This window comes from Thalassophryne amazonica, chromosome 7 (genome assembly GCF_902500255.1).
Source record: "Thalassophryne amazonica chromosome 7, fThaAma1.1, whole genome shotgun sequence".
Taxonomy (NCBI): domain Eukaryota; kingdom Metazoa; phylum Chordata; class Actinopteri; order Batrachoidiformes; family Batrachoididae; genus Thalassophryne; species Thalassophryne amazonica.
This window is the reverse complement of record NC_047109.1, coordinates 63,224,143-63,239,593: the sequence shown is the minus strand read 5'-3', so window position 1 is coordinate 63,239,593 and position 15,451 is coordinate 63,224,143. Positions and strand designations below refer to the sequence as shown.

The following is a 15,451-nucleotide window of genomic DNA, read 5'->3' as shown; positions in this document are numbered from 1 at the left end:
ACCATGATTTGCTATTTGATTTGGCTCCACAACTGAATTTAATGACTATGTCCTTGACCCAAGGCCTAGCTCTCAAGTCAAGCCTGGGAGCATGTGCTGGTGCCACATCCATCACACCATGGAATTGTCCCAGGTCCCGAAATGCAACCAGACAATCAATCCATTCCCTCTTTCAGCCATAGGTAGGTAACCATTTATCTGCTGCAGGCAGGTGAAATGTGGGCATCCTCATGGTCTTCTCCAGCTTCTGGGGTTCTCAATACTGAGGCACCTATGGGCTGGATCTTGCATAGAGAAATGCAATACATGCCAAAAACGTCATTGCTGATGTTCCCACAAAATGCAAGTAATACTCCTCATCTGAATCACCCCAAATAACCTCTAGTTTGAGACAAAGTCATTCTTTTTGAGACAAAATTATTCCTTTGGTACCCTACGGATCTTCCAAAGAGAGTACCAAAGACACCCAGTCATTGCCTTAAGTCACTGATTATTGTTTAAGTCTCACAACCATATAATAGGACAGGAAGCATCAGGACCATAAAGACTTGAACTTTCAGTCTCCTGCAAATATATAGGCATCCCCAAACACCTTTGTCCAGATAAGGGCCCCTTCACCCATGTACGAATATGGCTGAACACGAAGCAGGACTCATATGCAATATGAGTAAAATCGGAGTTGCCTCCAACATCTCGTACACCTGTTGCTACAACTATTTGCGCACACCAGTGGCTAAAAAACAGAATGTGCCGTGACAGCCCATTCCATCCCTCTGGCAGCAGGTGTTGGCAGGTGACACACACAAATATCTAACACCGCTTGCTTGGCAGTTAAAAAATGTGGGGCCATTCGTGCTGTTAGCACAAAAATAGTGAGCAGATGCTCACTTTCGAGCTGGCTGTGAAATTTGTCTAAGTGCCCCCACGAGTGTGGCGTTGCAGAACAGCAATGCACATGTGGTGTGCCAGAGTATTGGCTCCCCCACAACTCATGTGCCGTACATGTGAATTGTGCACGTGTTGCACTCCCCCCCCCCCCCCCCCCATCCGCAACACATGGCGGATGGGGAGAATAACTAAATAGCAGAAAAATAACTAAAAAGAAATGATCACATAACACAGGAACAGAGTGACATCTTGGTGTGTGTGCTGAACTGACAGGGGGCGTGTCCACCGACAGACGTAGCTGTTGAGATCTCTGGTTCTGGATGTCATGGCTGGGGAACACATACCATGTTTTGAACAACATGAACTTACAACTATCCACTGTGACGTGTGTCTGCTTGTTGTCCTCACGTGGATATACATAAAAACATATATCGCTATTGACCGTCAGCTCATAACACGCAGTGGGCGATCTGAATGTCACTTCACCTATGTGAGCTATGTTCCACATGACACGGTGTCTGTCCTGTGGCACGCTGTCCACAGGACCTACGTGTTGGGCCAGACATGCACGCAAAGCCAGCTGGACATGCCAGGCCGATAGATGTGGACATGATAAGAGCGCACTGCTCCATTCATGTCATTTCATGACTGTACATCTGTGACCATGGGTCACCTACAGAGGAACAGATGGTTCATACTTGTATTGTTCGCTCGATAAGAGGGAGTCAATAAAATGTGGTGTTGTTTTAATAGTGTGTGTGTGTGTGTGTGTGCTTTTTTTAATATGTTTATCTCCTTGTTGATTTCAGGCATTTTCTGCACCTTTTATAGGATAGTGATGGTTGCGCAATGGTAAAGTTTCTGGCCTTTTTCCTCACCTTTTATAGGACAGCGATGGTACTGCAGTGGTAAAGTTTCTGGCTGGCAATCAGAGCTTTTTTAAATAGCAGGTTCGAATCCCGTGGGTTTTTTTGTTTGTTTTTCACAGCAGCTGCACGATGTGGTTACACACACTTCAGCTGCTCTCACTGTGTTCCAGCTGTGATGGTTTCATGCATGCTCATGCACGAAACTGTCACAGTGGGATCGTTCATGCCAGCCCGACCACGTGTCTCTCCTGACGCCGGCTCAATGTTTTCTTTGTTCGCTCATACGAGCTGTTTCGCCGTGGTTTGCCCTGATTTGCACTTATTCGTACTATGTATGAACGGGCCCTAACTTATTACTACATGAGCTCTTCCTAAGTGCCCCATGATCTCAGAAGCTGACACAGACATGATTGTCATTGCAGAAACACATGAACCTTTTTATAAGTTCAATATTTCACCAACAACAGATATACTTCTGATGGCTGAGTCCAGGAAGCCACTGAAATCCTGGATCTTAGTGTTGATTCAAGATGGTTGCAAACCCAAGCACTCAGATTCATAACTAAGTTTCTCAAGTGCTGCAATCAGGGTATCCATTAATCCCTCAAAGATAGCATCGCCTGTGATGTCAAGGTCAGTAAACCTTTCCATGCCAACAAAAGCACCTATGTCGCTGGTTTCCACAACCCTACCCAACATCCAGTTCATGCAGCCTTTGAACAGTGTAGGAGACAGAACACATCCCTGATGAATGCCAGTCTTCAGTGAGAAAAAAATTCTGAGTCTCTGCCTCTTGTCCGTACAGCACTCACATTATCTGTGTATAGGCTGGCTACCTCTTCATCAAATTTAACTGAAATCCATTCATGAATTTTTGAGATATGTATGTAACAGACAATAACCTTCCTGAGGGAGGTACAGAGGGGGAAAATGGAACAGAATTTTTTTTCATACATCGATCGTTTTGTCAACAGTAACCAGTTTAAGTGACTACCGGTCACTTTGTTCAGTGTGATTGTCTTTATTATCCAGTGATTCACTACCGTCAACCTTCTGCTGATGTCAGGTGTCTAATGATGGCTACAGCTACAGTAACGCTAAGATACTGACTCTGTATGATGGAGCCTGTCAGATTTGCCGCCTCACCACTGAAGTAATCTGTACTCTGAAGGTAAGGTGAGCCTTTTGACTCATTATTATGTGCAGTAATATGAAATTAACTGTTTTCCTACAGTCAGTGAATGACAAGACTTTCTACATCTTTTAATATTTACTTCATTTAATCCTGAATTAAAAAAACAAACAAACATGTACACAGTGAACACATTTGATGTTTCACAGACAGTACTGCAGGTTTTGCAGCTTATAACCTTTGGAAATTAGTTGCTCAGTGTGACAGTAAAGTGAGTTCATGTCACCAGCCAAATACTCAATAGTTTAAATTACTATTTTATTTCACAGCATGTGTTATGACTTGGCAGGAGTTGAACCCCCAAAAATGCAAATAGCAACCAAATAGGAGATAGAAAAAAGAGAGTTTATTTTAATGTGGAAGAGAATGAAACTGAGTTTAAAACGGTCCATATGATCAGGAATTAGGGAAAACAGTCAGCAGCAGCAGCCGCATGGAAACAAGGGGAGACAATCAAACACAGAACTAACACCACAAGCAGGACCAGATGAACCAGAATAATCCAGCAAAATTGCCACAAACTTAAATAGTGACATGTAATGAGATGTAACACGTGAGGCAATTGTGATGAGATGCAGCTGTGAGGAACATCAAGTGACAGAACCACAGCTGCAAATGCACACAGGGACAGACAGACAGAAGAGACAAACAGAAACCAAAGAACCCCAAGTGAGTAACACCTAACACTAAACCAGGGGTGGGTAATCATGTGCCATGAAGGACCAAGATACTACAGGTTTCCCTTTCTAACAATCACCTAAGCAGGTGATTTCATTGATGATCAGGCGTTTATGTTCAGGGGAGAAGCTCATCAGCAAACCTAGGTTTTCCTTGCAACTAATCACCATTGGTTGCAAGGAAAACCTGCACTGTCTTGGACCTTGTTGACCACCCTTGCACTAAACCATAAATAATTACCAAACTGAAGATTTGTACAAAGACACAAAATGGAAAGTCAAGACTGGCTAAGGTGTAGAAACAATGATTAAAGTCAAACATACAGGATAAAACCTCAGCTCCAGTTAAACAAGACACAGAACCACCATAAGACAAGGACAGGGGACAGACCACAACACCATGGTGTACAATAATTAATCATATTATGGGGGAGACCAGCATGATGAACATCTACTTAAATTCGAAGAAAACTGAAGTACACTCAACAAAAATATAAACGCAATACTTGTGGTTTTGCTCCCATTTTGTATGAGATGAACTCAAAAGATCTAAAACTTTTTCCACATACACAATATCACCATTTCCCTCAAATATTGTTCACAAACCAGTCTAAATCTGTGATAGTGAGCACTTCTCCTTTGCTGAGATAATCCATCCCACCTCACAGGTGTGCCATACCAAGATGCTGATTAGACACCATGATTAGTGCACAGGTGTGCCTTACACTGTCCACAATAAAAGGCCACTCTGAAAGGTGCAGTTTTGTTTTATTTGGGGGGAATACCAGTCAGTATCTGGTGTGACCACCATTTGCCTCATGCAGTGCAACACATCTCCTTCGCATAGAGTTGATCAGGTTGTCAATTGTGACCTGTGGAATGTTGGTCCACTCCTCTTCAATGGCTGTGCGAAGTTGCTGGATATTGGCAGGAACTGGTACACGCTGTCGTATACACCAGTCCAGAGCATCCCAAACATGCTCAATGGGTGACATGTCCGGTGAGTATGCCGGCCATGCAAGAACTGGGACATTTTCAGCTTCCAAGAATTGTGTACAGATCCTTGCAACATGGGGCTGTGCATTATCCTGCTGCAACATGAGGTGATGTTCTTGGATGTATGGCACAACAATGGGCCTCAGGATCTCGTCACGGTATCTCTGTGCATTCAAAATGCCATCAATAAAATGCACCTGTGTTCTTCGTCCATAACAGACGCCTGCCCATACTATAACCCCACCGCCACCATGGGCCACTCGATCCACAACATTGACATCAGAAAACCGCTCACCCACACGACGCCACACACACTGTCTGCCATCTGCCCTGAACAGTGTGAACCGGGATTCATCCATGAAGAGAACACCTCTCCAACATGCCAAACGCCAGCGAATGTGAGCATTTGCCCACTGAAGTCGAACGGGAGTCAGGTCGAGACCCCGATGAGGACGACGAGCATGCAGATGAGCTTCCCTGAGATGGTTTCTGACAGTTTGTGCAGAAATTCTTTGGTTATGCAAACCGATTGTTTCAGCAGCTGTCCGAGTGGCTGGTCTCAGACGATCTTGGAGGTGAACATGCTGGATGTGGAGGTCCTGGGCTGGTGTGGTTACACGTGGTCTGCGGTTGTGAGGCTGGTTGGATGTACTGCCAAATTCTCTGAAACGCCTTTGGAGACGGCTTATGGTAGAGAAACGAACATTCAATACACGAGCAACAGCTCTGGTTGACATTCCTGCTGTCAGCATGCCAATTGCACGCTCCCTCAAATCTTGCGACATCTGTGACATTGTGCTGTGTGATAAAACTGCACCTTTCAGAATGGCCTTTTATTGTGGGCAGTCTAAGGCACACCTGTGCACTAATCATGGTGTCTAATCAGCATCTTGATATGACACACCTGTGAGGTGGGATGGATTATCTCAGCAAAGGAGAAGTGCTCACTATCACAGATTTAGACTGGTTTGTGAACAATATTTGAGGGAAATGGTGATATTGTGTATGTGGAAAAAGTTTTAGATCTTTGAGTTCATCTTATACAAAATGGGAGCAAAACCAAAAGTGTTGCGTTTATATTTTTGTTGAGTGTATAAAAATGGTCATAGTTGTCCCTCGTGATATTACTGATATTCATCCAGCTGTTGTCTAATGCTGTTCTTTTAGGATGAATCAAAATTTTCTTCCAAGCAAACTAGGCCCATAGGATCACAAACTGAGCCAGAATTTAGAATTTCTGTCTAAAGTTTCCACAGGAAATGGAAATCAGATCAACACATCAATTTGCTACTCCTCCTTTTGGATCCATCTGAATTTTTTACCTTGTAAAATAGAACCATCGAATAACAAATTAATACAGCCAAAATTTGTACACACATTTCAATCCATCCATTTTTCTGAACCCGTATTTTCCCGTCAATGGTCATGGGGATGGAGCCTACCCCAGCAGTCACTGGGTAAAAGGTGGGGCTATCCCACCACTGACACACATAGACAAACTCAGTCGCACTCTCACTCACAACTGTAGTCAATTTAAAGTCACCAAGTCACCAAACCTGCATCTCTTTGGAAGTGGGAGGAAGCTAGAGCAGCCAGAGGGACTCCAAGTAAACACAGGGAAAACATGAAAACTCCACATAGAAAGGACCAGCTCAGAAGCAAACCTAGGAAAATCTTGCAGTGAGGCTAGAGTGCTAACCACTAAGCCATCCTGTCACATTCCAAATTGTTAAATTAGACCCAAATTGCGAAAGGCCACTTCTCCAGTGGTTGCCATTCGAACAAGACTGAAGTTTTAACCAAGGAAGTGAGGCCCACAGAGTGACAAAATAATGGAGCCAGAATGTTTGATGTACTGTGTATTCACACCTGTAGAAACTGTCAAAATGAAATGAATTGCAATTGTTGTGATCCCTGCAACAATGATTTGAACTGCTGGTTTTATGTTAAGAAAAAAATATGAAGAAAAACACTTTTATCCTTTTGATCAATCCAAGTGGAATAGGGAACATTATTCTGAATAATACTGGTGTTTATGCCCCATTCACACTTTCATGGATATGCATTCCAGGAAACCTTACCCTACCTTGGAAAAACTTAGAGGAACCAGGAGGGTGTCACTGTAATATAGTTTAAACCATTTGTTAATGTGCCGTAGTCTTGCCCCCCTGAACATGCCTGATCTCATCAGATGTCAGAAGTGAAATCCTGATTAGCACTTGGCTAGGAGACAGCTTGGGAACACCAGGGCCATCTTTCTCCATGTAAAACAGGAAATGAATCAGGAAGGGCATCCAGCATTTTTAAAAACTCCATTCATCAATGCAAAGTCTAGGGGTGGTGGCTAAACCGGTAAGTGTGCTTGTTTGGGGTGCAGAAGGATCCTGGTTTAAACCCACTCTTGCCCATTATCCATGTAATATGGAATTGTGTCAGGAAGGGCATCTGGTGTAAAAACTGTACCAAATCAACATGCAGATCCACCTCAGATCTGCTGTGGTGACCCTGAGTGAAAACAAGGGAGACGTTGAAGGACTTACTTTACCATATGTTAATGCAACATAGAATTTTCCACATACTGTAATACACATACATAAGTTTAAGAAATTCATTAATTTTCCAACCCGCTTTCTCCAATTACTGTAAGAGTCATGGGGGAAGTTTAACAAATGGCATGATAATTTATATAAATGTATAATTTATTTTCAAAATAGTTGACACTTTTTGTTCTGTTGATGGCTATCAGTATTGTTAAATGCTGTTATTTGATTTTAACCCTAAATCTATTTATAAACGTCTTTTGTTTTTCAGGAAAAAACTTGCATCATTGATGGTCTGTGTTACAGCGAAGGCGAGTCTAGTCCCAGCAGCCTTTGCCTCTCATGCCGCCCTGATTCCTCCAAATACATGTGGTCAACAGCAGAACGTATGTCCATAGAAATGTCTCGTTTACTAAAGTGCACTAAAGAATTTTTGCTTTTGCATGGTAAAGACTCAATTAGGCGAGTTCATTCCACACGCATCCCACAAAATGTATGGATTTTTTTTTCTCATTGTTTAGTTTGTTTTGGTATGCTAGCATGATTTAAATATGCATGCAATATCCAAGTCAAACAACTCAGTCCAGGAACCCAAACCTTTGGGAAAATGAGAAACAGGAAGGTGACATTCAGAAAGAGTCAGAGTTGGAAGTTAGTTGTGCAAGGTTTTTTTCTTTCTTTAAATGTTCTACATTTGCATTTTATTGCAAGTATAATATTCCAGTATTTATGTAACAATTGCTGTTTTTCGTTAATTGTTATTTATTGTATGTGGTCGCCCCCAAACCCCCATTTTGACATTAGACAGCAGAAACGCTAACCTTTCCCTACAAAATGTATATTTTCAAGTTCACTTTACAAATTGTGTTATCCTAATAATAAATAATAATGCTCTCACCTACCTCCACCAAGCCAAAGAAAAAAAAATCCTGTGGAGCCACCACATGATCCAGAAATTTCCATAAAAATATAAATATGGAGTTATGATATACAGTGTTGCCACAGTTACTTTGAAAAAGTAATCCAATTACTGATTACTGATTAATCCTTGAAAAGTAACTTAGTTACTTTACTGATTACTCAATTGTAAAAGTAACTAAGTTAGATTACTAGTTACTTTTTTAGTTATTTTCCCCAGCTGCCGACAACAACCCTCTGCCACCTCAACATGACAATGATACTTGTTTTGCCAAAACTCACTTTATAGTCACCCTTTCTTGACTTCAATGAAAATAAATACTTGTTTTATAAAAAGTAAAATAAAGACCTCTTTCTTGACCTCATATTTAACTGTTTACAGCACTGTAACAGTAAAACTTGCAATTTCTAACCTACATTGTTTATAAATGTAACTATTAAATTCTTTCTAACATTTTTCTAACATTTAAATTCTCTCTAAACATTTTACTTGTCGGAATTCTTATTATTATAAGCAGTATTAGTAGTTGTAGTAAAAAAGGCTTCAAAATTGGACCTTTAATCTAGGGGTGTTGTGAGGGGGGCACATCCTTGCCCCACGCCCCCATTCCATCTGGATTCGCCCCTGCTTTGGCGTTTAAGCACAAAGAATGGATAACATTTATTTATGCAGAAAACATGACCAGATTTACAGGTAAGAAAGTTTTAGTGCGTTTTCACATCATGTGGTAATCAGAAAGAGAGTTTAGGTGCATTTGAGTGGAAAATAGTGTTAGTTGTTGATGCGTTGTGGAGGATCAGCTGTTTTTAACGACCAGATATGGAGCGGCTCAGCTCAGAATTCTAAATAAAGGAGAAAAAAAAGCATAAAAATGTCTTTGTAAAGCTCAGTGCAGGTGTGCTGATCACCGCGCTTTAAGAGGTGACGACAAGTCATAGCTGCTGCAGAAAGCAGCGGATGAAAAGCTCACAGCTCACTTAAAGTGGGCAGTTCAGTCGAACCCCGACCTCCTGCCCACAGACCAAGTTTAATGCTGCTATCGACCCACAATGAAAAATAATAGTAACGCACAGTGACATGGAGAAGTAACTTTAATCTGATTACTGATTTGGAAAGATTAACGCGTTAGATTACTCGTTACTAAAAAAAGTGGTCAGATTAGAGTAACGCGTTACTAAGTAACACGTTACCGGCATCACTGATGATATGTTTTCCAATTATACCCATGTTATGGAATTGATGAAATAGCACCAGTTAAGAACAGACAATTATAAACCTGTTGGGCTTTGGTGGAATGTGTGCGCTCTCTGAGTGCTCAATGTTTCGTGCTTTTTATCATTCTTCTCTTAAACTTTTTAAACTCTTCATGTCTGTGCAGTGCTTATGTCTGCTTTGAGGATTGGTTTTAACACAGCACTTCCTCAGCAGAGCTGAGGATGGATATCTATCTCAGAGTTTTACGGCTCGTAGTCACTCGGGGCTGTTTTGATCATTTTTCAGCAGCTCTGTGCAGACTGAAGCCATTGAAGTTTCTTCAGTGCCCCTGGCGCTGGTCTGAGGACAGCTTACCTAGTTGTCACAGTTTCTAACCAACTTTACTTCTTCAGTTTAAAGGAGGTCAGATGGCGCAAGTGTAATTCTCAATGACAAAAAAACTGAAAAAGTTGGTTTTGGCCCTGCATGGTCATCTGGTTCATATGATGTGCTTGGTCCTTTGTCTTCCTGTGTGCATGATTCTGTCAGAAATCTGGGGGTCATTTTTGATAGCTCCTTCGAAATGGACAAGCAAATTAATTCTGTGGTAAAGGCCAGTTTCCACCAACTCAGAATCTTGAGAAAAGTGAAGGCTTACCTCCCAGCGTGTGATTTTGAGCGAGTTATTCATTTGTTTATAACATCCTGTCTAGATTATTGTAACTCACTCTACTGTGGACTGGACCAGTCGTCTCTAAAGCGTCTGCAGCAGGTCCAGAACGCTGCTGCACGACTGCTCACAGGGACGAGGAAGTGAGAGCACATCACCCCTGTGTTAGCCTTGCGCCATTGGCTCCCAGTCACATTTAGGATTGACTTTAAGATTCTGTTGCTTGTGTTCAAGTGTTTAAATGGTTTGGCTCCCGAATACCTCTCTGAGCTTTTGACTCCTTATGTTCCGATCAGTGAGGTCAGAAAGCCAGCTTTTATTATATGTGCCCAAATCTCGATTAAAAACTCGAGGTGATCGGGCTTTTTTCGGTGGCTGCGCCTAAACTTTGAAACAGTTTGCCTTTGCACATCAGAGCTGCTCCATCTCTAGAGTCTTTTAAATCTGTTCTTAAGACTCATTTTTATGCTTTGGCTTTTAATACAATTTAAGCTGTGTGTGTCTGGTCTTATGTGTTTTTGTCTATTTTGTTATTTTAATGCTCTGTTTTTTGTGGTATGGTTTTGATATTGTTTTTACTGTGAAGCACTTTGGGCAGCTGCTGTTGTTGTAAATGTGCTATATAAATAAAATTGACATTGACATTGACATGTTTGACAGCTGACAGATTCCCGTTTCCATCTGCAAAATCACCAAGCAATTTAACGGTGGGCAAAAATAGGGAAAACACCATTTTAATATTTGTTTGTGGTTCCACAACTTCAGCCCATAGTGTTGAGTGTTCTTTATAAGAACAAGAAGGAAGGGAACACGGGCATTTATTATCATTACAATAAAATTTGTCCTTTGCTTTTAACCCATCCTAATTACAGTTAGAAACAGTCCAACCATGAGGAGCAGTGGGCAGTTACTGTCCGTCACCCAGGTACCAATTCCAGATATAGAGATGCTGTCTGGTTCAGGGGCAGAGAAAAGAACATGTTTTTGATAGTGGGAGGAAACCCGAGTCTCCAGAGGAAACTGACACAGACATGGGGACAGCATGCAAACTCCACACAGAAAGGAACCAGGCATGGGGAGAAATGAAACCCTAGACCATATTGCTCTAAGGCAAGAGTGCTAACCACTAGCCCACATGCAGCTACTATGTTATCTAAGTACCACAAACAAGAATCTACTCGAATTTAGCAATCACATTAAAATATTTTTTCAGGCTATCAAGTATGTGCAAAGGACAAGAACATTCAGACTATTTGCATGACAACTAGTTAATACACATCTTTAGCCCAGACTTTACTTCGTCACAAACTCTCTAGTTGGGAATCTTAAAATGTCTCACAGCATGATTTTCTTTTTTTAGTCTGACACTTAATTTAAACTACTGGTCTGTGACTTAGCCCAAGACATTTTGTTCCTGCGTCATAAAACCAGGCTCAGAAAACTAATGACTTAGACCTTCAATCTCCTGACAAGGTACTATAAAGATAAAGATAAAGATAAACTTTATTGATCTCACAGAGGAGAAATTCACATGTTACGTCAGCTCTTAAAAAAACACACAAGATGGGTGCAAGTAGAGGAAAATGTTCATCAAACGGCATGTGCAAGGATAAGCAATAATAATCATACTTGTAACAGTACGAGACATAAGAAAATGAGGTAGAAATAGAATATGTATATACACACACACACACACACACACACACACACACACACACATGTATGCATATGTACATATATATATATATACATACATACACATACATATACACACATACATGCATACACATATGCACATACATACCCATACACATACACATATACGAAAAGGAGATAAGGAGCATCTTCCTTACAATATGTGAAATGGAGTTTAGGTGTGATAAGGTGACACTGGTGCAGGGACGAGTTGTTATTGCACTGATTTGTGGACATATTAATATTGTACATGGTTTGTGGACATATTATTACATGTGGTTATTTCACAGTGTTATTGTACAGCCTGACAGCAGCAGGGAGGAAAGACCTGCGGTGTCGTTCCTTCTTGCACTGAGGGTGCCTCAGTCTGTCACTGAACGAGCTGATCAGCTCCACTACAGTCCGATGCAGAGGGTGAGAGGAGTTGTTCATGATGGATTTGAACTTGGTTAACACCCTCCTCTCAGCCACCTCCTCCAAAGACTCCAGAGGACAGCCCAGGACAGAGCTGGACTTCCTGACCAGCTTGTTCAGTCTCTTTCTCTCCCACGCTGTGCTGCCTGGGGCCCAACAGACGACAGCATAGAGGAGAGCAGAGGCTACAACAGAGTCGTAGAAGGTCTTAAGCAGAGGCCTGCTCACTCCAAAGGATCTCAGTCTCTTCAGGAGGTGGAGGCGACTCTGGCCTTTTTTGTACAGGGCGTCGGTGTTGTGAGTCCAGTCCAGTTTGCTGTTGAGGTGAACACCCAGGTATTTGAAACTGTCCACAGTCTCTATGTCCTCCCCCAAACACCTCTGCCCAGTGACCTCATGACTCCCTAACCTCTTTCCAGTGAATGTCACTGTCAAAATGGGTGAATGGGTGAAGGCTGACACTCTCAGTGTACACTGGTACACTTCTGCTGGCTTAGTCCAAGTAGTCATTAATATCTTGGATCGTTTTTCTGTCATTATGCTATTATTTCTATTATCTATCTGTCTGAATACAAATCTGTCTTTGATAATATGCTTACCAACTGTTCAGCCTTTCTTTGTGGTTTCTGAACAATGTCAGCCTATCAAAATTATTATATTTAAAATAAAATTAAATATGAAAAAAGTTGGCCCCACAAAAATAAGTAAAACAAGTTTTATCAAATAATTTGTGAAAAAAAACATTAAAATTGATGTGGTTTTTTCTATAAAAAATATTTCTATAATTTTTTTTTTTAATGTCAATTTTTAATTTTCCAATTCAGCTACTGGTCCGGTAATACATATCTGTGGTTTTGGTTGGCTTGTTACACTGCATTACATGTATTAACACACAAACAGACACACAGAGCCGCTAAAAACATTACTTCACTCCCCCTCCAGGGGGTGAAATAAATTAGTTTTTATAGGGACCAAAGAAATCCTTCCTATGGTGGTGAGTTGTATCCTGATGGATGGGGATTTAAAATTTTATAGATGCTTGTCTCAGTTCTTTACAACAGATTTGAAATTGAAATTCTACAATCAAAATAAAACTTTTTTTACCCCACTTTGCAGTGGAGTAAAATTGCCGTGTCGCTCGTCTGATTCCAGTTTGTCCTCATCACATACTATTTCTGTGTTACTCAGTGTTTTACTTGTTTGTTCCTTTCTCATCAGAGAACGAGCCTCCAGTGCTGCAGTCTTCGTTCCATCTTCACTCCTTTCAAGGGGAGAATTTCATCTATCAGCTGCAGGCTCAGGACCCGGAAGGCTCAGTGTTACTCTTCAGTCTGGAATCAGGTCCAGAAGACTCGTCCTTGTCCTCAGCAGGAGTCCTGAGCTGGAAAGCCACAGCTGAGCCCACCAACGTGCACATGTTCAACTTTACTGTGATGGACGACTGTAACGCTGAGACCAAAGGCTCAGTGCAGGTAATGATAAAATCTCTGCACTGAATACAATTATTTTATTTATATATTTTTGCCTGAATATTACAATTACAGATAGTGCAGAAAATGCACATTGAAACACATTGAAAATGCTACGGATTATTTTTGTCAATGCACGACCCTGCACAAAAGATGCAGCTTTTCTGCACTTCTATGAAATAAATAGCAAATAATATTAACACTCACTGGAGTGCATCATGCAAAGACCCAACACTGACCACCACCTTGCAGTGTTTAAATATATTTTGTCAAATGGCCATTGCGGGAGGAACTTATACAGTGTATCCAGAAAGTATTCACAACACTTCACCTTTACAGCCTTATTCCAAAATGGATGACATTCATTTTTTTTCCATCAAAATTGTACACACAATACCAAATAATGACAATGTGATGAGATGTTATGAGATTTTTGAAAATTTATTATAAATGAAAACTAAGAAATCACATGTACATAAGTATTCACTTTGCCATGAAGCTCAAAATTGAGTTTAGGTGCATCCTGTTTCCACTGATCATCCTTGACACATTTCTACAGCTTAACTGAAGTACCTGGGGTAAATTCAGTTGATTGGACAAGATTTAGAAAAGCAAACACCTGTCTACATATAAGGTCCCACAGTTGTCAGTGCATGTCAGAGCACAAACCAAGCATGAAGTCAAAGGAATTATCTGTGGACCTCTGAGACAGGATTGTCTCGAGGCACAAACCTGGGGAAGTGTACAGAAACATTTCTGCTGCTTAGAAGGTCCCAATGAACAAGTGGCCTCCATTATCCATAAGTGGAGGAAGTTCTGATACATCAGGACTGTTCCTTGAGCTGGCCACCCGACTAAACTGAGTGATTAGGGGACAAGTGCTTTCTTCACAGATGTGACCAAGAGCCCGATGGTCACTCTGTCAGAACTCCAGCATTCCTTTGTGGAGAGAGGAGAACCTTCCAGAAAAACAACCATCTATCTCTGTAGCAGTCCACCAATCAGGTGTGCATGGTAGAGTGGCCAGACAGAAGCCACTCCTTCATAAAAGGCAGCCCACGTGAAGTTTGTCAAAAGGCACCTGAAGGACTCTCAGACCATGAAAAACAAAATTCTCTGCTCTGATGAGACAAAGATTGAACTCTTTGCCGTGAATGCCAGGCATCATGTTTGGAGAAAACAAGGCGCCGTCCCTACAGTGAAGCATGGTGGTGGCAGCATCATGCTGTGAGGATGTTTGTCAGCAGCAGGAACTGGGAGACTAGTCAGGATTGAGGGAAAGATGAATGCAGCAACGTACAGAGACATCCTGGTTGAAAACCTGCTCCAGAGTGCTCTTGACTGGGGCGACAGTTCATCTTTCAACAGGAAAATGACCCAAAGCACACAGCCAAGATATCAAAGGAGTGGCTTCAGGACAACTCTGTCAATGTCCTTGAGTGGCCCAGCCAGAGCCCAGACCTGAACCCGATACAACATCTTTGGAGAGTTCTGAAAATGGCTGTGCACCGACGCTCCCCATCCAACCTGATGGAGCTTGAGAGGTGGTGCAAAGAGGAATGGACAAAACTGCCCAAAGATAGGTACACCAAGCTTGAGACATCATATTCAAGAAGACTTGAGGCTGTAATTGCTGCTAAAGGTTCATCAACAAAGTATTGAGCAAAGGGTGTGAATACGCATGTACATGTGATTTCATAGTTTGTTTGTTTTTTATAAATTTGCAAAAATGTCAAAAGTCATGCTGTCAGTATGGGGTGTTGTGAGGAGAATTTTGACTGAAAAATTAATTACTCCATTTTGTAATAAGGCTATAATATAAAATGTGGAAAAAGTGAAGTGCTGTGAATACTTTCTGGTTGCTTTAAATATTATACAAAGCTTGATTTAAGCAGTGGCACATCTTGTCTGCTTCATCTTGGTCTCAC

General features: G+C 41.5%; 1 protein-coding gene across 1 annotated transcript in view; it reads left to right on the top strand.

The window, feature by feature from the left end:
* Window positions 1–15,451, top strand: part of LOC117514036 (von Willebrand factor D and EGF domains) — a 99,644-nt gene that overhangs the window by 41,459 nt on the left and 42,734 nt on the right. Inside the window, exons 15-17 of the mRNA XM_034174320.1 lie at window positions 2,824–2,928; window positions 7,434–7,548; window positions 13,273–13,526. Of these exons, the coding sequence (XP_034030211.1) occupies window positions 2,824–2,928; window positions 7,434–7,548; window positions 13,273–13,526 (474 nt within the window). The remainder of the gene's footprint in view (window positions 1–2,823; window positions 2,929–7,433; window positions 7,549–13,272; window positions 13,527–15,451) is intronic.